Source organism: Tasmannia lanceolata, unplaced genomic scaffold, assembly GCF_043159265.1.
Source record: "Tasmannia lanceolata isolate RefF3 unplaced genomic scaffold, GAP_Taslan_0.1 ptg000015l, whole genome shotgun sequence".
Lineage (NCBI taxonomy): Eukaryota > Viridiplantae > Streptophyta > Magnoliopsida > Canellales > Winteraceae > Tasmannia > Tasmannia lanceolata.
Window position 1 is genome coordinate 43641313 of NW_027518692.1, and position 27894 is coordinate 43669206.

A 27894-nucleotide genomic window follows, 5' to 3' on the forward strand; every position below is an offset into this window, starting at 1 on the left:
AACCATGGTTTTAAAGATTTCGGTGGAGACCGACACCGAAATCAATCAAAACCGAAACGGTCATTTATTTCGGTCGAAATTTCGGAATTTCGGCCGAAATTTGACCCAAAAAATCTGTTTCTTTTTAAAATTAATTTAATATTTCACCACCATTTCAAAAAAAAGTCACCAAAATTTCGACCGAAATTTAATATTGAATAAAATATTGTTTCGGTTTTTGTACCAGATTTCGACCGAAATTTGGAAATTTCGGAATTTCATGGGTCCGAAACCGGTATCGAAACCGAAATTTTAAACCTTGCCCAAAACTAACATGATTAACACAATAGACCATCAGAAAATGGGTTCAAATATATACATGCAGCTGTCAAATTCAATGACAAAATATTGAATTTGACAGTTGCATGTATGTTGATCATATGGTTAGGATTATCTGTTAAATCCATGGTGGAAATTTATGGGTATGTTTGGCAACCGTGAAAAAATATTCCATAAAATTTTTGTGGGGTCAGTTGAGAGGATCCGGGAGGAAGAGACTTGGGAGAGGGGGAGGGGCACGTGGTTGTGAGAGGAGCACGACTAGTCCCTAAAAAAAATGAAGAGAATACGCTACTTAGGCCATTCATGATAAATGAGTTTGTCCAATCGTTGAGAGAGGGGTAGTGCGGGTGGGAGGGAGAGACTTGAGAGGGCATAAATGAGTAGAAGGTGGAGTAGCTAAAACCAAGGAAAAAGTCTATCATATTTTGGGTAGAGTTTCTTTGTATCATTATCTCTCTGCCTTTTCTTACCCTCTCCTTCTAGTATCTATCCCTCTCCCGGCCTCCATCGCCATTGGCTAAGCTAATACTCCACAAAAAAAAAAATCATGGTAGCCAAATGTGCTCTTAGGCCCAGTTTGGATTGCAAGAAAAAATTTCTGATAGAATTTTTTTTCATTGACTTTTGTTTTCTTTCCACAATTTTGATGGAAATAATATGATTATGGTTGATTTAGAGGCATATCATCATAGATTGAAGGTCCCTCTACATTAAAATTGAATAAGACTGGTTCCGGTATCTTCTTACTTGTGTAAAAAAAAATACAAAATTTTAGAAACATTTTTCCTTTCCAAACTTTTCCAGAAAACACCCGTCAACTCTCATGCCTTGGGTAATTAAAATTTGAATAAGATTTTTTTTTCCTTAGGTGAAGAGTTTTTTTTTTTTTTTTTCCAAACTTTTAAACCCGACTCTCATGGCTTCCATTCTCACTCTAAATTCCCTCTCTCTCTCCCTCCCTTACTGCCCAATCTCACGACTAGACTAGATGAAGATTCCCTTAAATTTTTTTAAGTATAAAGAGATGAACAGATTTACACCGAAATTCTACTAGAGAGAATGGAAATTTTCTCTATAAAGTAATTGAAGAAAACAAGATGTAACTAAGGACAAAACCCACCTAGACCACTGAGAAATTACACAAAAGCAAATTAAGGCAGAAGATTAAAATAGCATTATAAGAAGAAAAAATATATTGTATAATTGCATTCTCTACATGTGAGCATAAGAGGATTTGCATTCACATAATGCCTTCTATCTATATTTAGTATACATCCATTACGTACCTTTTCTTGCGGAGCATTTTCCGCTCTCTCGGATCCAACTAAATCACATGTTGTCACCCACTTTCCCGGAAAAATGTCTTCCGAACTCCTTTCTTCACTTATCCTCTCCCTTTTCTGATGCCCGGAATCTTACGTTGACTTACCGGAATACGGTTGACTTACCGGAATACGGTCCATATCACGACGGAAGCTGACCATCAAATCCATATAGGCCCCAAGTATATACTTGTGTACCTTCTTCTCATTTAGCTTCAGGTAGCAGAAGAGCAGCTCTTCCAAGAAATCCCAATCCAACGGCTGACGATGAGCCCCTTGGCGCACTTCCACCATCTCTTGCATAGACCGCCGAAAGTCATCGTATGGATCCTGTGAGCTTGTGAGCACCGCCACGGTGTGGTGGGGAAGTGTGGGCAGTTCATCATCACCATCAGATGAACTGGCCTCATCAACTAAAGAGTTTGATGTCCCAGGGGACACAAAGAAATGTTGTGAGGCATGGAGATCGGGTGAGATTTTGAAGAACTTATGGGATTCTGCTGAGATCACACTCTTTTCATATCCATTCTCGTCGTCGGTGTGGTAAGGAAATGTGGGTGGTTCATCATCACCGTCAGATGTTGTCAAGTCACTCGATCTGGCCTCATCAACTAAAGAGTTTGATGTCCCGGCCGGGGACACAAAGAAACGTTGCGAGGAGTGGAGATTTGGTGGGACTTTGAAGAACTTCGGGGATTCCGATAAGATCACACTCTGGTCGCATCCATTCTCGTCTGTGTGGTGGGGACGTGTGGGTGGTTCATCATCACCATCAGATGTTGTCAGGACACTCGAATCCACTAAAGAGTTTGATGTCCCAGGGGACACAAAGAAACGTTGCGAGGAATGGAGATTTGGTGGGACTTTGAAGAACTTAGGAGATTCCGATAAGATCAAACTACTCTTGTCGTATCCATTCTCTTCCATGTGGTTATCATCGTCCCTGTTTTGATCGTCTGTATAAAGGGAATTGAAGTTCTCGATGAGGAATCGATCAATGTCGGTTAGTGTCAATGCATTGTCCTGGCCGTTGGATTGGTTTTGATCGACGGCAAAGGAAGGGGTCTTGGGGTTCTTGCAAGCTGATAAGAGCCGGCTAGTGCTTTTGAGAGGATTAGGGGTGTTTTGAAGTGGTTGTGTGTTGTTTTTGAGCTTGGAGATGTAATTTTGGAGAGATTTTTGAAGACCCTTTGACATCTTCTTTGTGATGTTGAGCGAAAATGTAGTGGGGAGGAAGAGGTTTCAGAGAGAGGTAAGGAAGTTATAGGAGATTTATGGGGAAAGAGGTTTGTTATGTTTTTATGGAATTGAATGATTTTCTAATGTAATGTAAAACGACATTTTAATGAGTTCTACTGGATTTAATTACAATAAAAGTCCCTTGATTTTGGGCGTTTGAGTTTCATGAATTGAATAAGTCAATAAGGTGATGGTTTTTTTGAGATTTGGAGGATTTATGTGAACACCCTTTAATGGATTTCTCTTCTTCTTTTTTTCTATATTTGATATATATCTAAATAAATAAGAGAGGAAAAATGAATGACGACCTTTATATGAATTTTCAACGTTTCAATATCTATTGAAGGATTTGATTCCAATGGGTTTTAATTGGAGGATATATTTCCCCTGATTTTTGGGTGTTTTGCAGCCTATGAGTATTGTATTTAGTGAGGAGAGGGGTGTAGAGGAATGGTTAAGGGGAGCGATATTGAGGAGCTTTTTCTACGAAAATGACGGTAGAGACTCAGGAGAATAGTGGAATAAGTAGTCAATAGGAAGGAGACAAGCATTGGATTTGCTTGGAACGAACTTCTGAGAATAGTTGTGAGTAGTGTTTGGTTGTCAACCTCATAGAGTAGTGGCAAGGGGTGTCATTACCAATAGAGAGAGCATCATTCCCAACAAATCCAAGAAAAATTCACATTTTTTGTGGTTTGGGGCTTGGATATTATAGGGAGGGGACAATGGTGACACATCAACGTACATGCAATTAGGGCTGCAACAGGGTCGGGTTGGGTCGGGTTTTTCAAAACCCTAGCCCAACCCTAGATCCCATTATCTCGGCCCTGACCCGCCCTGACCCTGAGTCAAGGCCGGAAAACCTCAACCCATTACCCGCCCTACAGGGTATTGTGCTGGCCCTGGCCTGATTGGGCAGGGTTGGGCCGGGTCGGCCCTAATTGACCCTGGTGCAAATACCTGTTAAGAGTGCCAAAAATAAAGCAACCACTTATCATATGGAACAAATTGATCAATAAACGGAGAAAGGGAACAAAATAAGACAATATGAATTCAACAACATGACGGGCAACAGAGACAATTAATAATAATAATCTAAAGAAACATCAATCCAAGATAATAGAAAACATTAGCAAAAGAAACATGCATAGATGGTTCAATTCTATAATAGAAAACTCAGGGTCGGGCCGGGTCAGGGTACACGAGGCATTAACCCAAAACCCGCCCGACTTGAGTCAGGGTATAAAAATATGAACTCTGACCCGCCCTCAGGGTTAGAAAATCCAGCCCTGACCCTGTTCGGGCTCAGGGCGGGTCAGGGCTGACAGGGCCAAACTTGCACCCCTACATGCAATGATTATTGAAGTGCCACCCAAATGCCAAGCAAAACCCCTAAGCCATCAACGCTATTGTGAAACCAAAAAAATCTCAAACTTCCTAAAAAGTCTCCCCATATCTTAAATTTTCTATACTTTGGATGATCAATTACAACTAGAAATCGTCCAATATAAAATTCCTAAAAAATCTTAAATATACTAAGGGGAATGATATTCCCCCCCTTTAACGTTATTCATTAAGTTTTAAAGGCAAAGAAAAACGTTAAAAGGGGTGAATTTGTCCTCAAGCAGTGCACCATTCTCACATAATCTGTTATTTGCTAGCGTCCATCGCAAAAGGCTTTTCGTGGATGCTCTGTTGCATGCCAGATCAGCCATCTCGTGAATGAAGACAAAACCTCGTGAATGAAGACAAAACCTGCTGAAAAAAGAGCCACGCGGCTTCTCTGACATGCAACAAAGCATCCGCAAAATGCCTTTGCGATGGACGCTAGCAAATCCCTTTCTAGTTAATAGAAAATTTTCCAAATAAATTAAAAACTTAATGAAATAAATTGTGGATCATTGGTGAACGAGGACCGTTGATTTGGTCGTCGTCCAATCTCTAGTTGATTTGGAGATGGCCAGTCTTCAGGAAGTATGATATGGAAATCCCTCGTGAATGATCATCGATCTGTATTATCCGAAGGTGAATCTGAGGGTCCGTAATGGTTCGATGATGGCTTTGATGTGCTAGGCCTTTCATCTTGGAGATCTGATCAATCTGATGTCCAATCTGGATCATCTGGCCATCTACCACTAGGATGCACCCTGCCATATTCTACGTGGGAGGCCATGGGAGTTTGATGGGCATGCAATTCTTGATGGGAAGAAGAACAATTACACATTCATGAAGGATTCAAAGAAATTTACTTTGGGGCCATCCAGGGAAGGATGTAAAACAGGTAATAAGATTGGCACTCTTTCACAAAGAACCGGAATACCTTATCTCCCTGCTCCCTACAATCTGCGAATTTCTGAGCATAGCATTCCTACTTTGCTACCTAGGGATGAATATGTGTCATGAAATAAGCACATTCCAATAGAAATTACCAAATAGATAATTTCTATTCATACATAAATGCAAAGTATATAAAATGCACCGGCTTCCAGGGCATATACTCTAGCAAAAGCACACAGGCTGAAGATTGTTCACATGCCAAAAAGCAATGGTTGGTTGCTATTGACATGTGATGATGGGCGGTCTGTTCGTGATCAACGGTTGAACAGCGCAGAGTATTCATGGCAAACCACATCAGTCATCAAATTGATGTAAAAAGAGTTTCTAATTTGGCCATAATTCACCTCTTACTTATAACACATCACATGAGTATTCATGGCAAACCACATCAGTCAAACTAAATTGATTAAATCAAAATAATTAATTTCTAATTTTTCTACAGATGGTCTCGGTCACATCCGAAGGAACACCCCAACATGTGTAAAATAAGAGACAAAAATCAACAATCTAGCTTTTGGCGACAAACCCACTCTTAAACTAGGCTTATGGATGAAGGGCCTAGGATCATTCAATCAAAGTGTTCACAAGGGACAACCCACTCTAAACTAAGCATATGGATGAAGGGCCTAGGATCATTCATTCATTCAATCAATGTGTTCAGAAGGGCGTTCCGCCGGATCGAACCTGGGACCTCAAGGTTGAGATATAAACCCTCAGCCATTGAGCTACAGGTCCAATCCCTGGATCAACGATCTGATCACAGACACATGGCAGAAATGGGGCCCAATAATTGTCCATTACAAAGCAGCAGCATAACAGCCCCTTTCTTTTTGCATTTCAAAAATCACGAGAGAGAGAGAGAGAGAGAGAGAGAGAGAGAGAGAGAGAGAGAGAGAGATGTCTCAACCCCCTTTCCAATAATTTCCAACCCGTTTTCCACTGTTTGTATTCTCCTAAAAAGTCATTCTCAGAAAACTACAAACAAAAGAGGATAGGGTCATTCTCAGAAAACTACAAACTCCGTTTCCAGGGAAAGAGGTGAACAGATACGGGTGAAAATGCAATAAAAACTAGGCTGAAGTGACAAACTTTTTTAAAGAAAAAAAAGGAAATGTAAGGGGTGAAAGTATGATTTCACACTGCAAAAATATAGCTCCCTACATTAAAATGGAAATAATAAACATGTGTATCCTTGCAATACTGATATTAGCATTTCCCTCTGAATACTGTATAGCAGTCGAGTAATGCAATTGGCCATGGATTAGTTCTCTCAATATCATATTTCTTACAACAAACATTCCGACCTCCTTGCCTGGCTGGTTTTAGTTAACAAAGCAATCCACATGGTTTTAGCTATAACATCAGAATCCGACAATCATCAATACAAAGCAATTCACATAGTTTTCGCTAACATCATAAAATAAAAGGGATTGAGCCTCTAGCTCAATGGTCAAGGCTTTGTTCTTCAACCCAGAGGTCCGAGGTTCAATCCCAACTTATCGACGAAAAAAAACATAAGAAAATAAAACATGGCATATTTTTAATTCAATCCAACCTCCCTTCTGGATTCCCCAATAACTAAAGACAGCAAATGCATGAAACATGCGATCAATCTCATCATGAAAATGACAAATGTAAGGCAGGGAACAAAACCCACATGAACTCCATACAGCTTGATTATCCACTAGGCTAATAAACAGCAAATTACTGTGGATAGGATGATTGATAAGGCGGAGGAAGAGTGGCACCATAATCATATCCACTATAAGAGCCGCCAGCAGATCCCACATAAGAACCACCGATAGGTCCCACATAAGCGCCACCACTTCGACTCCCACCCATATCTTCAGCCACGTAGGGGTACTGTTGAGTGAGAGAAACAGGACTTTGGGCACGGGCTGCTGTGCCATATGGGGACCCATATGGAGCCACTGCAGGTGCCTCGTAAACTCTCTGACTAGGATAGTTGAAAGCCCCAGGAGTGAAAGTAGCCGCTGCTGGGTTCAGATGTGAAGGGGCATCCCTGTGGACTGAGAGCCTACCAGATTTGGCAGGAGGGAAAGTGATGCCGCCACCAATGCTCGATCGAGCTCGCTTATTCTGAGACTTGTTCGCTGCCGCGTGCTTTTTCCTGTCTGCCTTTGCAGTCTCCAATTGGAGGACACGCTTCCTTAAGCTCTCAAGGGTGAACTCAGATTCAAGCTTGTGGTCTTCAACACATCTGATGATGGATCTAAGGGAGCTCAACTCTACATTCCCAGCTTCCTCCTGAAGAACAAAAGGTTCTCAATTAGTCAAAATTCAGTAACAATATTATAAACAACAAAAGCGTGCATTGTTCACACCTACACATCTTTGGGTGCAACCATAAATGTCCAAACGTGCATCTATGTGGATGCCAAGCCTGAAGTCACTGATACGGCACAACTCTCAGAATCCAACCAAGATCTCATTATACATGAAAGATCAGAAAAGCATGGTAGGGAAAAACTTGGGACTCAATGTCACTGAACAACTGTTTTAAGTCGGTTAGAACGCAAAAAGAAACAGGATATTCCACATCCTATGTTTATTGGATTGCAAGTTGCAACAATAAGCTCTCAATAAGTAGTAACAATAAGCACTCAGACTACCACTTTTTCCGGTAACCTGGGTTTATGATAAATTGGCAAAACTTAGTTACCAGAAGCAGCATAAAGGCAGCAGCTAAAGAAATAAAATATATGGTTCTTTTATGAGCAAAGGGTTAAGGCTTTATGAGATTGCTTAGGCCCTCTTCGTTTTGGACAACTCTTCAGTTCCAAAATGAAGAGAGGGCCTAAGGTGGAGGGGCATCCTAAGCAGAAACTATGGGCAAAACCCACCTACTTCGACAAAGTGACATCAAGACAGTTATGGATAATATCGTAGTTATGCAACACAAGTGTAGGAGCACATATAGCAAGGTCATGGAATGTATCCATGACTCCATTTCCAATTCCAGCCACCGTTCATAGGCCTGCTAATCCATGGCCTAGCACGTGTGCGCCGTACAAACATTACCAAAGTAAGCCTAGCTCAGCTCAAGTGACCTAGCTTTGTGACTAAGGCAAGGACACTAGGAACTCTGACAGCAGGAAGCACACAAGAGTAGAATGGGATGAAGACTCATATTACACAATTGAAGCTAAGGCTTGAAGTTTGGAGATTCAGCCGGAGGTTTAAACATGATTTGAAAATGAGGAGCTTGCTTCTATATAAGATCCATCCACCTATGACCAACGGTTCTAATCTAATCTTACCACATGGAAAACATCCAACACTACAAAACTATCCTAAAAACTTATAAACTTTCAAGAATTTTCTTGATTTGTCTTTTACAAACAAGGTTTCAAATTTCGGTTTCGGAATGCGTTTCGGTCCTCACCAAAGAAATTTCGGGCGAAATCCGTCGAAATCAATTCAGCGGCTATTTTTTCTCCTTTTTATTTCGACCGAAATTTCCGCAATTTCAACCGAAATTTCCGCAATTTCGACCGAAATTTCCTCAATTTCGACCTAAATTTCGGTAATTTCGGCTGAAATTTCGGGATAATATTAAATAATTATCAAATTTCAAGATTTTGGGGTGAAATCCTAGGAAATTTAGGGATAAGCGAAATTTCGACCGAAATAAACTACCCTTTTGGGTATTATTGATTTCGGTTTCATTCTCCACCGAAACCCGAAGGTCGAAATTTAAAACCCTGTTTATAAATAACCTTCAAGACCTCTCTAGAAAACCCCTACATTATCTACATATACATATGAACACTTCCAGTTCTCTGCAAGAGTCTTCTATACAGCTTAGAATTCTAGAACGTTCTCTACTCATGTTGGATTCAGCCTCCTTTAGGCCTATAAAAGGGTGATTTCTCTAACGTACTATCAGACCTTCATTACATGGCTGCCTTCTACATTTGATCCTCTCATCAAGCTTGTGGTTGACTTGTAGACTCTGAGCATCCAATCCCCGTAGTTTGGCTTGTTCCTTGCTTCACAGGACCATCAATCAGTTGTAAAGCCTGACACCCTCCCACCTTGCTCTTCTTCATGTGCATGATTGTTGCCATGCACGGGAACCCCTCATCCATGTTACTAACTGCCCCAAGAAGGGGAATTGGATTTAGCTTCGCCACGAATAAGAACTCCATGCCCAAGATTACTTAGAAATCATCTAAAGAATTGCAGCAATGTCAGCGACACTTGTCCATCAACCGATCTTGAGCTCCACACTTTTAGCCACCCTACCGATGAGTTTGGCCTCTGAGTTTACGGCCTTTACTGATGTGGTCTCCTTTTCAAGTTGTAGGCCTAGACAGCTGGTGTCCTTTGAAATGAAGCTGAGAGTCGGGCTTGTGTCCACCAAGGACCTCATCACCCTCCCATTGATGTGCACATTCACGTGCATCAACTCTCTACTTCAAAGGTTCAATGATCATCAATTGGCACTTGATCGGGGAGTCTCAAAGCACAAACCTATCATGATGTCTCATCACTCTCCCTAGATGCTTCACTCTCCTTACGATCAACCCAATCACATTAAGAGTCTCCTTTGGGCAATCCCCAACTTGATGGCTCTGTGTGATGTCTCACGAGACAGGTTTGCCTCCTGTCATTGGTTTCTTCCTAGCTAGGTTCTTTTTCTTCTTCTTTTTTTTGAGTGGTTCCCTAACTAGGTTCCTTGTATCACACAATTTGTCTCCCCAACTTTTCTCGGGAGAGTCTTGGCTTCTCAGAATACTCCTCCCTTGTGAACTCCAACATCATCTCAGATGCTGCCAAGGGCAAAGCCAAGTCCTGCACACCATGTTATTCAAGGTTTCAGGTTGCAGTTTCGCCATGCATTTCGATCATGACGGAAATGGAAACATGTCGATTTCGAATGGGAAGTTCGGTGATCCTGTAAATTCACAGACATTTTTTTTTTTTTTTGAATGATTCACATAAACATATGTAAACACATACAAATGAAAACATTTGAAAAGAAACATCATGAAATGCTATAATAAGCACAAATACACCTAGGAACCATCATATATGCAAGAAAACCACCCATTATAGTTTAGCATCAAACACCTTGTGGCATGTGTTGTCGTGCATGTCTGATAATTTAGTACATACCACATTTCACATATAATTCATATAAATATTCACACATAATATATTTTGTGAAATGATATCAGCACAACCATATTTTGATATTTTCGCTAACCCATCATGTCTTTTAGTATATAAAGAGCTGTCAAAAGGTTATTACATTTCCTTAAAAGCTCCCACGAGCCAATTAAAGAAGAAAAGACTGCCGGGTTTGTGCAAATATCAAAATATGGCTGTGCTGATAACATTTCCCTATATTTTTTTAATGGTAATTTCCCTATAGATTTTTAACTCTACATAGAGAAAAGGGTTTATGCACTCAAGCACAAAAACGCGCGCGGGGGGGGGGGGGGGGGGGGGGGGGGGGGGGGGTGATCCTAAGCATTCATTTGGAAGGCCCCCATCATGGCAGGGTGCCTACCAAAAATCAGCTCCATTGGATCACCATAGTGTGTCCATTTGTGGGGCCAAAAATGGACAGATACTGTTTGTCCACTATCTGCCCATTTTTTGGGCCCACAAATGGATGGACACCCTAAGGTGATCCAATGGAGCTGATTTTTGGTGGACATCCTATCCATGAAAGGGCCCATCAAATGAATGCTTATGTAACACAATATTATAATATACAACTAATACACTGTACAACTAATACACTAAATGCAAAAAAAAAAGAAGAAGATATCTTTCTAAATAATTTTTAATAACTTATTAAAAAGTATAACAAATATAAAATGGTGACAAAATACAACATAAATTTTATGTATAACATGGCATGGTTAAATTTGCACATGCGTTGATATTGTACGTTTTTCAAAAAGTCTTTTTTAATGGTAAGTTTAATTGTTTTTTATTGTTCAATAAACATATAAAAAATTAGTTAAATATTATAATTATGTAACTTTCCTTTGCCGCGATGGTTTCGAATGTTTCTTAAACCTTATAGGTTGAAGTTTCGAGGATTTGTATGGGCAGATTAAAAAAATATGAATTGTGTTATTTATATAATTTATGGGTCATTTTTTATAATTTTTGAATTAAATTTATTATTTTCTAATTTTTAACACAAGAAAAACAACTATTTTCCTTATTTTTAGTAAATAATTGTCTAGGACTTCCGAAAGTTTCATCTTGAATTTGTCAGTAGCATATGCTTTCATACATTTTGGTGATTTTATATGATTTTCACCAAAATTTTCAACTAAACCAACATGCACCAACATGCTTTAAAGTTTTGACCAAAATAATGCAATATATACTTGCAGTTTCAATTTCAGTATGTGTTTCGGTTTTAGTATGTCTTTCGGTGGGGATGGAAACAACAATATTCCGATAGTCTTGTGTTAGTTTCGGTGGAAATTGAGAATCATAGTGTCGTTGAAGTTATTGCCCAAGCTATGGTTACAATTTGTTCATAAAAAGCTTATCAGTCATTGCGATGTCCAAATCAAGTAAGAGTAATTCTGAAGCTTCACATACTCATGAATCAACCCTGAGTGCTTGGGATGCACGGGTTACTTTTGAGCTTAAGTATTCTGCATTCCCAAGAAGGAATCGACCGCTCAACTCGTTCTTGAGATTCTCTAACATTTAGATGGTAAACAACCCCTCTGCTTATGTCACCGTGTCGTCTACAGCCCCTCAACAAGTCGTCGATGAGGTACATGGTAGTTGTGTGCAACTTAACTTGTCTTCCACATCTTCAATCCTTTTTTAATGTTAGTATTGCTCCATTTGTCACAAGAAGTTCACTGATTCCTTAGTATATCTAACACGCAACACTTAGGCTTAAGAATATGTAAGTACCGTGACGTCCATTGTGACCACTCCGCCATTGGTCACTGCATTCTTGACGATTACCACTTTGGTATCTAACTAGACCTCCTCAAGGTAGTTTGATGTCTTTCCTAAGTGCACTCAATATGATAGTGGCACTGTCCATGAGTGCCCCCATCACCTTCTTCATTGCATCCTTGAAGACACCCCCAATGGGCTATGCATGTCACCCTCAAGATCCGCATTAACTTTCCCAAGCACATGGTTGTCATCATCCACAGAGTCTGCCTATGTATTAAGGTTTGTCGAGGGAAGCTACAACTGGCCCACACGCTCCACAAGGGAAGCTGCAACTGACCCACACCCTCCCTTCTTAATTGTTGCTAGCATGCTCCACTGCAGTGACCTCTGAAGTTGACTTGTTGCTTCCGCTACTGGGGACATAGCCCTCCTTTTCTTACAAACGTAGCAGGCCCATGCTGATAACAATTGTAAGGGGTCTGATAACCCGGGCCTCACATTCATGTTAGGGATGTAGCCTTCTTTGCTTAGAAAGGTAGTATACCTATGCTAATACCAACTGTCATGGGTCTGCTAATCCTTGGCCTCACACGTGCAACACCCCAATTTCCCAATGAGCCGGCCTAGATCAAGTAATCTAGCCTTGTGACAAGGCAAGAAGGACATTTGGTACAAACCTAGGGTTCACATCTTTGGATAACTCTTAAGAGCATAAAGTGACTAAACTTTCAATTAAAGCTAGTGTTACTAATCCAAATCAGACTAAACATTTAGAAATTGAGAAAATCTTACTAGGGTTTTCACATGCAAGTTAGCCTTAAAGACCATTCGCCATCAAGCTTAATTCAACCAAAACAAAACATGCAACATTAGCTCACATCAAATGAGGCTGAATCTATAAAATAGGGGCACCAAGTCTCGAAATCTGTACAATCTGAAAATAAAATAAAATGATAAACTACCATGGCTCAAAATCATCAATCTAAGGTAGGCAGCTTCAAGATAAAATCTGGGTGAGAGAGTGGCTCATCAAAGTAGTGTAGCCAGCAGAATCAGGTCAATAAAGACAATAGCATTGAAGTACATGTCTTGCACGATAGTGTGGACTCAGGTCAATAAAGACAATAGGATTGAAGTACATGTCGTGTGTGTGTGTGTGTGTGTGTGTGTGTGTCAGCCACAAATCCCACGATATCAGAGGCCCAAGCGGAGGAGGAGAAAGAGCACAAGCCACGGTCTGTACAAGGACTGCACCAGCCACCAACATCACATCGAACAGTGGGGTAAAAGTGCAGCAGAACGTGCAGTGGAAGCAATGGCAACAAGAGCAGCAACATGGTGGTATAGGGCTGCAAAGGCAGTGACAGTCGGTGAGGAATCACTCGTACAGCCACCACAAGCAGCAAGGCAATCCAAGATAGAAAAGAAAGGTGATAGGCAAGGGAGATAGGAGAGGAAAAGGGATAGAATGGGTTGCAACCAGCAGGGTTGCCAGCCGTATGCTGGAAATAGAGGAGAATTGGGATAAAAGATGACTATCGGCTGCACAAACTGCAAGGACTGACAGCCGACAGCCTAGACAAGGGAAATTGGGGTGGAAGGTGAGGAAAGATGTAGAGGGAGGGCTGTTGGCAGTCCAGAAACTGCAGGCCAACAGTCCAGAACTTACTAGACAACAAGGAGAAAAGTGAGGAGGAGAAAAAGGAGGAAAGTGGAGAGAGAGAGAGAGAGAGAGAGAGAGAGAGAGAGAGAGAGAGAGAGAAGAGAGAGAGATAGAGATTGAATACTTATGTCATTTAACTTGAGTGACTTAAGTGACCTTGTGGCTCTGAAATGGGCCATGGTGTGGAACATGGGTAAATCACGGTGAGGTGTGGGCCCTAGATGATGCGTACAGCATCCACATCCAGGATACCAAAAATGGAAACAATGGCAAAATAGAAAGTGCTAAATAGAAAGTGTTCAAAATAGAAAGTGTCCCAAAATGGGAAGCTGTGCAAACATAGGAACTGCTCTAAAATAGAAAGTCCTCAGGGTTAGATCACATCAACAGGGGCACGAGATTGGAATGAGAAGAAGGCTCGTAATACACCGTGAAAATCATTCAAAGACTTGAATTCAATGGTTGAGAGGTGATTTGCAAATGAGTAACACACCCCTAGAAAGGTTGACATCTCCTAAACTAATGGTCTTGATCTTGCGACATGACAGACATCCAACATTCAGGAACCAACCTAGAAACTTCAAGACTTCTTAAAATTCTACACTTGTCTTTACAAAGGACCTTCAAGAACAATCTATAAAACCCTAGAATATCTACATATATCTACACATTTTCAAGTCTCTTTAAGAGTCTTCTACAAAGCATTAGGGTACTGATCCGTTTCCATCCCCACCGAAACCGAAACCAAAACAACTGAAATGCATAAACCAAAATAGTAAGTGTAACAGCGATATAATATATTACTACATATTACATAATTATATTTATATAAATTGCATACAAAATGTGGTGCATGCATTATGAATAAATATCTATTTGCATATATTTCCATATGTTTCCTTGATTTTACAGGATTTCCACCGAAGTCGAAACATTTCCATTTCTGCGGCGACCGAAACCGAAATCTAAAACCTTGGTGCATATGCATCAAGTGTTGTTTCCTGCATGTGGGTGACACACTAACAGACATATTACTCATCAATTGAGTCTTAAGACGCTTCCTTTTAATATGCTCAAAAACTCAGAATGAACTAGGGCATCAATATTTCAATTATAAGTTTCACTTAGCTATAAATCAATCACCAACTGGACCGATTTTGTAAAATTGGAGCTAGGACTTTGGAATTGATAGGACAAAAGGTTTGGTCGGATAAGCTTTTGAAGATTTTAATTATTGGAAACTGTGTAACATGATGGTGATCTTGGTTTGCTAGGGTGCCAACTTGTACGAAACTAAATAAGGTTCATGATAAAATGGAAAGAGTAACGGAGGTCCAGAATTAAGCAGTTGGATGATAACATACCGAAGCAGCCGTGGAGTGGTGTCCATTCTTCAATATTGTACTTGCATTTCTCCTTGAATTCCTGAGATGGGCCTTAAGCAGAGGGACTGGAGCAAAACGTTCAGTCAAACCAGTCTCGTGAGCAAAATAAATAGCCTCAAGCTCCTTCTCACTCTTAACCAATTCATCAATTATATCTGCAAGAAAATCCACACAACTTTATTCAACTCTAAAAGAAAAGAAACACACTTTCCTAATTTAAAAATGATCAGCTAAAAACAGGTGTCAAAAAGACAATCAGCAGAATAGCTGATTTGCCAATTCTCTGGCACTCAGATATTCGACTGTATTTTGAAAAAATTTCTGCCTATGATTTGTGAATTGCGGACACGGACGCAAGTGTCGCGTGTAGACACGGAGTGATGGACACGGCAAACAACCAAAATTTAGAAACAGGGACAATGCTAAAATAAAAGGTATATATATAACCATGATTTGGGGACACGGATTCATCTGTCGAGTTTCGACATGGATACGAGGTGTTTGGCGCGGCAACCCCAAAAATATAGAAATGGTGACATGCCCATACAAGTATATATAAATTACTTATTATTATCATAATTTGCAACAATATAAATATGGTATACATTTATTTTATTTTTTAAAATGGAAATACGGTATTCATTTAACAATTTAATAATCTTAAGATTAACTGACTATAATTTAATATAAACATGACATCATCAAATAACAACGCATTCATCAATTTAATCTAGTTTTCTCCCATCTCCAATATACAATGAGAAAGGGAGACCAATAATAGGATACAATGAATATAAAATCGGAATAAGAATTTGTTTAGGGTTTTAGATTTAGGGAGGGGATATAACATAGAAATAATACTAAAAGAAGAGTTTATAATAAAACAGGCGGACAGCGTGTGTGGATAAAATACATATGATTAATCATATAAGGCATAGAGGGAATATTATTACTAATTATTGCGGTATATGTAGTGCTAAGGAGGAGATTGTTGATCACTTATTTATTCATTGTAGCTTTGCTAAAATGATTTTGTCATTTATATTTTGGCCTTTTGGGGTAGAATAGGTGATGCCCATGTTTTCAAATTTTCACTGAACGTAACAACCGAAATGTTACCATTTCCACACCCACGGAAATGAAATATAAACGAATATCAGAACTAAAACTGTAAGTGAATTAGTGGTATACTAAACCAATATTGTTACATAATTATATTTATGTGACATGTGAACTGACCCTCTACAATGAGAGAATCCAAAAGAGACTAGTCCTCGAGTTGAATGCCGCTAAGAAGTGCCAGGCTCTGCCCCATTAGAAATCTTCTCACCATTTGGCCCAGAATAGGTAGAACAGGTTCATCTGGTCTCTCTCCGCACTACAGAGCAAGACACCAATACTTGCAAGCTCTGGATTACCCAAGCTCGAACCATCAAAGTTCAACTTCAGGAATCCAAGGGATATCAACTTAGAGAGGTGCTCTCAATCTGGAGACTGTTTCAGCAAATCTCCTTCCATGATCATCAAATAATATACTAAGAAATGCAATTAAAGAATGGAATGATTGCTGGCCAGCTAACCATGGTAGAGAAGATATGTAATTGTCTTTTTAATGGTAGAGAAGATATGTAATTCAACACCAAAAACACTGCAAGAAGACACTCATGCTTCTTTCTTTCCAAACTAACCAAATCGAGGTAAAGAGATAAACTCCAGAGGATTCTACCTCTAGTCGGCCATGGAGCAAAGGCCTAGGACTCAAACATTTCCGCAAAAAGGCAAAGAAGAACCCAACTCACACCAAAGAGAAGAAAGATGAAACACCAAATTTCCCACACAAAACCATGATGAAGAGATGATCCATTGTTTTCTCATCTACACGACGCATGGCACAATGGTTAATGATAATCCTCTGCCAACTGCACAAATGATTGATCATTAAAATCTACACATAGTCCAACAGAAATCACTCACACAAAGGTGAGCAGGAACACGCCAATCTCTCCAAACAGGGAAAGGCGAGGCAGGCAAAAAAAGCTAATAGTAGAATGATGGACAGCAACAGGGCATTCCATGCACTAGAGTATCTTGACAATGAAAATTGTCAACATTGGCGACCAGGGCAATGACTGGCGCAAGTCAAGAATCAATAAACAAGCCTTCTCCATAGGGCTAGGTAGAGGGTTAGAGATAATAATAGAAAATGGCTGTAATTGCAATAGTAATAGCAGGACTGAGTTGTATACTAGTGAATGTTTCGCTCTTGAAAGTTCTCACTTTCCATTCGAATGAAATTATCATCAGAGAAACGAAATGAGCGTCCAGGTTCACTATCAGCAGCAGTCGCACGAAAAACGGATGCCGGTATTATATTCAGAGTCGCAATCAAGGATTGCTTCAGCGACGTCCGTGAACTGCTTCGTGATCATTGGGGGTACTCTCTTTGAGGAACCTCAACTTGGGTCAGTGGTATCTTCATTATATTTCTTCAGAAACTAAAATGGAAAACGGGGTGAATCTTGATACGGCTTGGAAGATATAAGCCAATCTCCCAATCTTCCTTGTGATTTCAAAGGGTCCATCATACCTTTGAATCAATCCTTTATGTGCCGTCTTTCGACTTATCTTTCTTCCAAATCTGAGGAGTAAGTTTCAGCATCACTTTGTCGCCTAAGTCGAACTCTACCAGCCTTCTGCTTTCATCCGCCCATCAATCCTTCTGCTTCTTTCCAACACAACTGAGATGCAGCTTCAGAATCAGATTTAGGCTCGACAATGGAATGAACAGAAGACAAAAAGGCGGGAAGAGAAAAATCTTCATATGTGAGACGATCAGGAGTCTCTCATCTCTCTCTATTCTCTTTCTTCCTCCACTACCCGACATCCCCATCATCCAGTCACCCCTCCTTCTCAATCCCGTCATCATCCCACCCAAATCCCGACAAACCCCATCTCTCATTCCCGCCCCATTAAACCACTCTTCTCACCACCCGACATTCCCTTTTTTCAAATCCCGTCAAACCTAACCTAAGTGGGCACCTCTCTTTCCCATTCCCGATAACCCCAACTCCCATTCCAACACCCAATAACCCTCCAACCCCCCTATTTAGTTAGGCCGTAACCCAATACCCTCCATCCCCCCTATTAGTTAGTAAGGCCGTCACCATCTCTTCTTCTCACCCTCACTTCCCTATCCTCCTTTCTGACTGTTATCTCCTCTTCTTCGATCAACTTCATCTCTTCGAGCTCTTATCCTCTTTTCTGTCCAAAGGACTTGCAGATTTCAGATCTCACATCTCATTCTTGTCTGTCATCATCTCTCTTCGGTCTCTGATTTTCGAATTCTGCTCCTCTAGTCCCAATCCATTCCCACCTATCCTTACCCTGCCTCAGAATGAAAAAGAATCCAACCTAGCCAAGAAAGCAGCAATTGCATCCAGTTCCCGATCGAAGAAACGCCCTTGAAACTTTAACTTTCCTATCCATCCACTCTAACGCCCTGCAGACAAAAAGAGGCACCAACACAGATCCACTCGCGGAGGAAACTCTAATCTTGTGGCCATTCAAAAAAAAAAAGAACTCACAAGAAGGAGAGAAGTCAGTCTGCAAAGATCTCCGCCAACACCGAATATCCTACCAAAACAGATCTCAGCGAACACCAAATATCCTACCAAAACCTGATCCTCTCACCTGTGCCAACCGTAAGCATCAGATCTTTTTGAATCTGGTATGAACATTTCATGATGTTCCACCACACAGTGATGCCCTGGAACGTAGAGACATCGATATCGGTCCACCCACCAAAGCTAGGACCATATGACTCCTCAATAACCAATCTCCAAAGGCGACCCCTTCCTCACCAAACCTCCAAAGCCATTTAACCAGTGAAGCAAAATTCATCTCACTACAAACCTCAGCCAAACTAACAAAGTGAAATTTCCTGCAGACCTCCATATCACTCCAAAGGAAATTCCTTTGGACCATTTCATGCCTATTAGCCACACCAATGAAGCAGCGAAAGGGGGGCATAAAATATAGAGGGAGATTGGTAAGCACCGCTTTAATCAACATAACCCTTTCCCAAATGACATAAGGCTCTGTTACCAAAGGGAAAGCTTCCTCTCAACCACTGGCCCCAAAGAAACTTATATGTGGCCTCCCAGCTTCCTCCCAACTACGGGCCCAGCATTTTGCACTCATGAGATGGCCCACCATCTCCACCCAAGTCCATGTGGGCCCACCATATTGTGAGTCCCACCAATTCAATTCAAACCCATGCATAGGGTGAGGCCCATTATTGGGCCAAGAATGATAGTGAAATTATAATATTATATGCACCGAATGCCATTTAAGTCATGAATAAAATGGCATACAAGTTGTCCTCATTGGTTTGGGTAAGGTGAGGAAGGCTTACCCCACAGCCGAAAACAAAGCAATAAAATCGAACATGTAAAAGAAATTTTACTGAAGGAGATATATATGGAATAGAAACTTGGAAGTTTAATACTTTCTCAAAATATTAGTATATAATAAGAAATTTCAGAAATGGAAACAAAACGCCTTAAATCTAGTCATCTAGATGTAAAAAAAAAAATTTCCAATGATAAGTAACTTACAGGAACAGAAAAGGAAAGGATGACGTTAATTATAGTCTTCTTTATGGGGGTTGTTTTCGTAGCAGAGTATCACGAGGAGATTCTCGCTGATACTTCGGATCTGATATGGAAGATTTTCGCGATACTTCGTCCAATAAGATCTATGCGGAACTTATCAAAAAAAACTTTTGGTATAAAAAAACACTAACAGTAAGACTTTTCTGAAAATTTCCCAATTTTACGGAGGGGGAGGGGGGAGGGGGGCTCCGTCTCTGAGTACAATGCCCATTAAACCCTGATAGCAGCCACTATTATATGATGATTCATTCCGCAAGTCATATGGTAAAATGAGTAGTAAAAATCATTTGTTCAACGAGAGTTACAAGTGTCCACATCTAATTGTTCACAACGATACATAAAGTCCCGAAACAGAAAATGTAAATAAACTCAGCATAAGACGTGAAGACAGAAAATATCTACAAAATCACAGGCGGACTACACCATGGAATTATACAGTGAGACATACAGATACACCAATAGACCATGAATCTATGTATCATTTATCCTTTGTTATTAGTACTAATTTAGCAAATGCTACAGGCAAATGATGGGTTCCAGCATTTTGCACTCATGAGATGGCCCACCATCTCCACCCAAATCCATGTGGGCCCACCATTTTGCACCATGATGTTGTGATATTGTGAGTCCCACCAACTCCATTCAAACCCATGCATAGGGTGAGGCCCATTATTGGGCCAAGAATGATAGTGAAATTATATGCACCGAATGCCATTTAAGTCATGAATAAAATGGCATACAAGTTGTCCTCATAGGTTTGGGTAAGGTGAGGAAGACTTACCTCACGACTACAACTGAAAACAAAGCAATAAAATCGAACATGTAAAAGAAATTTTATTGAAGGAGGTATATATGGAATAGAAACTTGGAAGTTTATTACTTTCTCAAAATATTAGTATATATTAAGAAATTTCAGAAATGGAAACAAAATGCCTTAAATCTAGTCATCTAGATGTACAATGTTTTTTTCCAATGATAAGTAGCGTACAGAGACAGAAAAGGAAAGGATGACGCTTAATTATAGTCTCCTTTATGGGGGTTGTTTTCGTAGCAGACTATCACGAGGAGATTCTCGCTGATACTTCGGATCTGATATGGAATATTTTCGGGATACTTCGCCAAATAAGAGCTATGCGGAACTTATCAAAAAAACTTTGGTATAAAAATCGCTAGCATTAAGACTTTTCTGAAAATTTCCCAATTTTGAGGGGGGACAATTGCCCCCCTGGCTCCGTCTCTGAGTACAATGCCCATTAAACCCTGATAGCAGCCACTATTATATGATGATTCATTACCACAAGTCATATGGTAAAATGAGAAATAAAAGTCATTTGTTCAGGGAGAGTTACAAGTGTCCACATCTAATTGTTCACAACGATACATAAAGTCCTCAAACAGAAAATGTAAATAAACTAAGCATAAGACATGAAGACAGAAACAACCTACAAAATCACAGGCGAAATGCACCACGGTATCATACAATGAGATATACAGATACACCAACAGACCATGAATCTATGTATCATTTATCCATCCGTGATTAGTACTAATTTAGCAAATGCTACAGGCAGTGATTGAAAACCCCAACGCATGGATTTCGCATGTTAAAACAGTCATGTCATTAGAGACAAACATGTTACCTGTTTTTCAAATGGCCAGGCTGTTTCAGTATGAAACACCCTGCATCTGGATTGTTCTTCAACTGCCCATAAATTCCACTAACAATTTATAATTTCTTCTAAATCCACCACTTACCAATTGTAACAATTACAAGATGCTCATCACAAAATCTTAGATTCTTAACATCAACAAAACCAATCAAACGAAAATTTTGAAAAGTTAATAACAATAAATAAATAAAACTTTAAAACAATACCTCCCATTTTCTCCCCAAAACCTAAAGCAGCAGCAACCTTGGGCATATCCCTCCTCGACGGAAAACTCACAACCAATTTTCTTAAAAATTCCTTATCAAACCTTGAAGAGAGACCAAACCCCACCACCATCACCAGAAACATCTGCGCCTCTGCAGCGCCCAATGCTTCCCCTTCCTTCTCTTCCATCCTCTCCTTCCATTTCTCCGACACCACATACGCCCTTTCCCCAATACTACTAGCAACACCCAGCCCTTTTTCCAACCCTTTCCCACCAAACTCTGTCTCAGGAAAAAGCCCGCGAAGTAACAACCCACATGCCCTACACTGATCAGAAATCCCAACCCTGCCAGACTTCTGCAATACAAAATCCTCAACAGCATCCAAAACCAAACTCTGGGGATCCACAGATTCTGCAATGGCGAGAGAAATCTCCGTCCTCAGAACCGCCAAATCCTTACGTTTCGCAACCAAAAACCTCCATAATCCGCCGGAATCCATTTTCCGGCAGAGAGAACGGAGAGCTTCCGGCAAAGAGGGATTTCCGGTGACCGGCTTTTCGAAGTCGGAGAGTGCAGATTCTTTCTGCTTGTTGATGAGGATGATGGCAGCGGATTCGCGTTTGGAGATGGATTGTTCGCGGAGGTTTAGGGTTTTTAGGGTTTGCTTGGTTTTGGAGTCTAGGGTTTTGAATTTGGTATCTAGGGTTTGTGATTTTTGGAGGAGGGTTTCTTGTAAGGATGAGAAATGGGTGGAGAGGTTCTTCCATAGGGAAGTGCAGCTGGTAATGAGAGTTTTTTGGGCTTCGAGATTTTCTAAGACCTTCTGAAATTTATCTCCGTTAATCGCTACAGTCGCCATTGATGGAAGAAAGAAAACCCTACCAGTATCAGTTAATTGAAGAAGAAAAAAATAGAGAGGCCATTTTGGGGCCAAGAGGGGAATATATGAAGAGACACGTGTTAACTGTCACGTGTGGAAAAGGAATTTGCTAAGGACTTTTGCACAAAGGCATTTCTCCGCCAGTTGTTGCATGAGAGAGAAGTCACCTCATATGAATTAAATGAATAAGACAAAATTTGGGGAAAAGTGAGCCTAGCTAAATGCCTTTCTTCAAAATTATCTAAAAGTGAAGTGAAGGCCAAGAAAAGCAATAAAGGATTACTACGGTTATGTGGGCCAAGAAAACGGAGACAAAACAAGTAACAAAGATTCAAATATTTCACAATTCTATCAATTCTCAAATTAGAAGTCAATGTCTATATCCAAGGGTCGATTTATGGGGTTACAAAATGATGAGGTTCAGAGTTCAAATGGGCAATAGATCATAAATTCTATAGTCATGCAAAACCCTAAGGTTGAAGGTGGGAGACTTGGTTCAGAGTTGGATAATACCACAGAGTCCAGCAAAACCCTAAGGTTCTGATAGACACGTTGTGTTTAAAGCTGGCGGTCAGTAGCCCCATAACCCTTCGTGCATTAAATGACCGCATGCTATGCAATTTTGATCCCTGTCACCGATGAAGTTGTTGTTAGAGGTAGTGCCCTAAAAGCGACTACTTTTCATATATCTTGTCACTTAAATATTAATAAAGATTCCATTTCATGACATTTATTGGGTAATTTAAATGAATATGTATGATGTGTTTATTTCTCGACACATATTCGTCCTTAGGTGGCAAAGTGGTAGTACCATGCTCGATGATTCACAGATCCAATGGAGCAAGGAGATATGATATCCCGGTTCTTTGCATACAGTAAAGGTTCCTCGTTGGGATCGAGATTGGACATCTCCTTCTTTACACAACCAGCACTAGCCTTGCCTACATGCACAAGTTGTGGAGTGGCTTATCACAATCACTTGGGTGGTTGGACCCTTAGCAAGAAGAGTGGGTGCATCAATGGGATCGCACACTGAATATGATCACACTAGAATAGCCCGTGGATAAGAGTTAGTAAGGCTATTCTACCAGCCATGACCCTTTACATGTCCTTAGACCTGAGGGGTCATATTGGTCTGTGGGCCCGGCTTAGAGTCTTAGTCTATCTAATAGTGGTCATTCTATGAGTCACCTGAGGATGGTACTGGAGTCTTGGACAAACCCACAAGGCTAATAAGAATAGTTGACATGGAATTATCCGCCCCTCATTATGGGGATATCATCTACAGTTTCGGATTGAGCAGCATGCCTATAAAATAATCTAGCCAGGCGAATTTAACAAATGATTTATCAAATTTTTTACAAAAACACTTGCATATTTTTGAAATGATTTCGCAAATGCATTTGCCGGCCCTAACTACTTGACTGGAAGGTATGCCGTAAGTAGCCCAGAGGGTAGTATATATCCACTCCCCCCTGTATGACCCAACTCAGTAGATGTGGGAAGGAGAAGGGACTTGCATATATTAGATGTGATTAGGAGTATGATGATTTGACAGTCATCTTCAGGATTATGTCTCGATGGAGGCCACTGATCCAATGTGATTGTAGTTTTAACTACGGAGCATGATCGCAGTGGGACCCCACTTTAGGTTATGCAGAATCAACTATCAACTCCCTGCAAAGATCCCACTCACAACTCGAATGACCCATTTATATCCTTTGAATAAGGATCCCACATTTACTAGATTGCACGAACGAATTAGTTTCATTGCAATTGATGCGATGGAAAAGATATGCGTAGTACTTTTAGTATATACATGTCGTAGGACACATTTGGAACACCCAAATAGTTAAATGTTAACTAAGGGTATTTCAGAAATTATGAAAAATATGGATGAAGCTTTTATCCCATAGAGAAATTAAGTTTATTTAATTGGAGAATTAAATGAGAAGTTTTAATTTAGCTATATATAGACTCATAGAGTAAATACATAAATGATGGGTGAAACCCATGAAATTTCGTCCACCACCATCTGGGGGTGATTTTGTGTTTTAAATAAAACACAAGAAATATTTGTAGTCTAGGGGAATATGGATTTTGTTTGAAAATTCAAAATTGTTTTGGAAACGCTTTCGGGTTTTGCATAGGGGTGGGCCTACATGCAAAAACGCCCCACCTATTTAAAGGAGAGATTTTATATGGTGCCCAACCGTCAAGAAACAAGGGCGGAGAGAGAGAGAGAAACACCCCCCCCCCCCCCCCCCCCCCCCCCGATTTCTAATCGAACAAAAGCCCCTATTTTTGACTTTTTGTTGGATCGAAAATCAAGGGCGGGGAGTTTTCTCTCTCCGCTTTTGTTTCTTAATGGTCGAGTGTGAATTGATGTAACATATGGAACAACAGACTAACTTAAATAAGATCTGTTACAATGAATTTATGTACAACTCTAGTAATGTTTTGATAGCAAATATGATTGGGGACGCAGCCCTTCTGGTTCTTGGAGAAACTGCTCGGTGTCGAAGTACGTTTCAATTTCCGCGATAACTTTATTCAACTTCGGATCTCCTAGTGCTTTCAATGAAAACAGAAACTCGCCAGAGATGACATTCAGTATCTTTCTGAACTGAGACTTGTATTTCTGTAATAGCGTATAGCCAGAAATCTGAAGGAATAGTAACAGCAGGTTCAGCTATATTTACCATGGCTTTGTTTGGTTCAACGTAAAATTGGTGCAAAACAAATTTTATGCCTACTCTTACATGGAAAAATGGGTGTAAAATTTGTTTTATGCTCATTTCAGGTCGTAAGAAATGGAGGCTACGAGAACCACTACAAAAAGTAAAAGGGCAGATGCAGTATCAGCTTACCTTGAGGAATGAGAGTAGCGCGACTGCAGTGTATAAGTTAGCTGGGAGAGCATTCAAAAACCTTGCAAGCCATGCCCATGCTTCCTTCAGGCCATGAAGGTTTCTGATACCAGGTATCTCCGTCTGCAAAAATAAACAACCCTAGTTTGTGATGTTATGATCACAAGTGATGTTATTGACAAGGGAAGGATTTATTAATCTGGAGCTTTTAAAATCTTCACATGAATATAATGAATGATGGAGAAGCTTATAAATACAATTGATGTTTCTAAAATTGTACTTGGCCAAGCAATTGATTGTATTTTTCCTATATATGGTGTAGTAAGTTCCTTTACAACTCAAGAGGCTTGTAGGTGGAAAAGCCAAATCTAACAAAAATAAAGTTTCCAATCTTATGTAGAAAAGCAGAAATTTCAATGGATAAAAATATTTTACTAGCTGAATTTTCATTTGCAATAGATTATAGAGCCCCGATGATAAATGCAAATTAGAGCATTTTGATCAATCCTAGTTTAGTAAACTTCCACAAATTGAGCTTCTGATTGTAGGATGATGATGAAGAAGAACCTGAACGATTGCGGCATAAAGGGTCATGTAAGACCGCACCCTTTCCAAATAACTGTCTGTGGGTTCAATCTTCCCTCCTCCTTCCTGATATCCGACTGCTTTATAATAAGCCTCTTCGCTTTTAAATGCCGACTGAAACAATGAAACAAAGCTGGTTTTAGAATCCATGCCACTGGAAAATGATCTCATTGGAAGGTAACATCCTGGTCGCCCTCTCTTTTTGTCATTCTTTTATTTCAGAAAGAGATTGAATTAGTTTTGGCTTCATGTTTATTTTCTAAGGAAAGATCATGCAAACAAGATATTTTTATAATTCATGAGAACCCAATCTCAGTCGAAATACTTCTATAACAATGTGTAACCATGTGTTCTGAATATTTTTATTGTGCCGTTTGAAGAGGAATCTATGCTTGCATAAATCAAACAAGCAAAAGTCCTACTGGATAATTGGAAATTAAATTTCCGAAATTCCAATTGAGATTGGTCAAATTTCTAAACTCCTAAAGCTGTGTTTGACCCATTTAATCCTCGAAAGAAGTCCAAACAAGAGATATAATACTTTATATCAGGGCTGGTATGAGAAAAAAATAGTGTAGACCCAAGTGATGAAACGAAGGACCCACCTCTGAGTAATTTATATGCTTTGGAACAGTGTAGATGCAAGCTTTATGGAACTCTGCGAGAACAATATCCATTGCGGTTGGGACCTGTATCACAAATAATTCTTCAAAAAATGATTGAATGATCCTGATAGTCAATTACACCACACAGATTAATAACATGAACACAAGCAGAAGAATGAACCATCATTAAGGAGGACTCGATATGGTTGCACCAAGGTTTAAAATTCCGGTTTCGGACCTTGAAATTTTGAAATTTCGGTCGAAATCTGATACCAAACCCGAAACTAATATTTTATTTACTATTAAATTTCGGCCGAAATTTCGGTAATTTCAGTGAAATATTAAATTAATATTAAAAAAAAAAGATTTTTTACCCATTACCCATTTCGGTGTCGGTCTCCACCAAAATCCGAAATTTCAGATTTCGTTCGAAATTTAAAACCATGGTTGTCACTACATCTATTTATGTAACATTTTAAATCAACGCCCTACTCCTGACCTGGCATCAAAGTGACAGGTGAATACCTTCACCTAAAATGATCTTTATCAATTTAATCTTATTTTACAGTTATTAATGTAGGATTTAACACAATCAACTACACCAGTAATAGAAAACAATCTAGTGTCAGGAAAGAGAAAATAATGAGGAGGTTTACCTTCAAAGACTAAAGCAGACATGCGATTAATTAAGTAATGCATAATAAAAACATCTATGCCCAATATACTTTTGGAACACACAACAATAAAATGCATGTTACTTAATGAGATAATGATATACTTACGTTCTCACACTCCATTCTGAGTATGTGCCGGAGAGATTTGGTGCAGAATTTCATAATTACGAAGATAATATTAGAACTCATGTAACAAAAATTCTTTAACATTATCAGATCATAGTACACGAATATTTTCACCAAACTAATTCTAAACTTTAACATGAAACAACTTTAAAATGGAAAAGATTTCAAATCTTTCCATCATACATAACCATGTCATTCTATAAAAATCATCAACAGGTATCACAAAGTTTAATGTACAGACAAGGACTTTTATCTAGTTGGACCACGAATATCAAAATGAGCGACAGAAAAAGTATCTCTCTCCTTCATCATTTCTAGAATAAAATGTGGCCTGTGATCCTTGTTTAACTCATAAGCCCCACACTCTAAACAAGACATGAACTGAAAAGAAAGAATTAAGGATCCCAATCAATTTTTCAAAAA

At 39.7% G+C, this 27894-nt stretch overlaps 3 protein-coding genes across 4 annotated transcripts in view; all 3 read right to left on the reverse strand.

Annotated features, from left to right (window-relative positions):
- Nucleotides 1-1736: 1736 nt before the first annotated feature.
- Nucleotides 1737-2850, reverse strand: LOC143892014 (transcription repressor OFP14-like). Its single transcript, XM_077396491.1, has 2 exons — nt 2237-2850; nt 1737-2056 (listed from the first exon to the last, which is right to left on the reverse strand). The coding sequence occupies exons 1-2, from the start codon at nt 2838-2840 to the stop codon at nt 1737-1739; spliced, it is 924 nt and encodes a 307-aa protein (XP_077252606.1). The 5' UTR covers nt 2841-2850.
- A 3558-nt stretch (nt 2851-6408) lies between these two features.
- Nucleotides 6409-22645, reverse strand: LOC143847447 (FRIGIDA-like protein 4a). Its single transcript, XM_077356265.1, has 3 exons — nt 21732-22645; nt 15162-15337; nt 6409-7487 (listed from the first exon to the last, which is right to left on the reverse strand). Exons 1-3 carry the CDS (start codon nt 22588-22590, stop codon nt 6924-6926), a joined length of 1599 nt encoding a protein of 532 aa, XP_077212380.1. The 5' UTR covers nt 22591-22645; the 3' UTR covers nt 6409-6923.
- Nucleotides 22646-25004: 2359 nt separating this feature from the next.
- Nucleotides 25005-27894, reverse strand: part of GLE1 (nucleoporin GLE1-like protein) — a 58454-nt gene continuing 55564 nt past the window's right edge. For both annotated transcript variants that reach the window (XM_077356267.1, XM_077356266.1), the window contains 4 exons: nt 26672-26755; nt 26049-26180; nt 25482-25604; nt 25005-25276 (listed from right to left, as the gene is read on the reverse strand). In XM_077356267.1, the coding sequence (XP_077212382.1) occupies nt 25061-25276; nt 25482-25604; nt 26049-26180; nt 26672-26755 (555 nt within the window). In that variant the 3' untranslated portion in view covers nt 25005-25060. The remainder of the gene's footprint in view (nt 25277-25481; nt 25605-26048; nt 26181-26671; nt 26756-27894) is intronic.

Coding starts and splice junctions, on each gene's coding strand:
- LOC143847447 (XM_077356265.1), bottom strand. CDS start 22,590: ATGGCGACTGTAGCGATTAACGGAGATAAATTTCAGAAGGTCTTAGAA. Junction 15,338..21,731: donor TTTTGGGGAGAAAATGGGAG/GTATTGTTTTAA, acceptor ATTTTCTTGCAG/ATATAATTGATGAATTGGTT. Junction 7,488..15,161: donor ACCACTCCACGGCTGCTTCG/GTATGTTATCAT, acceptor TTTGTTCTTCAG/GAGGAAGCTGGGAATGTAGA.
- LOC143892014 (XM_077396491.1), bottom strand. CDS start 2,840: ATGTCAAAGGGTCTTCAAAAATCTCTCCAAAATTACATCTCCAAGCTC. Junction 2,057..2,236: donor AGTTGATGAGGCCAGATCGA/GTGACTTGACAA, acceptor CAAACTCTTTAG/TTGATGAGGCCAGTTCATCT.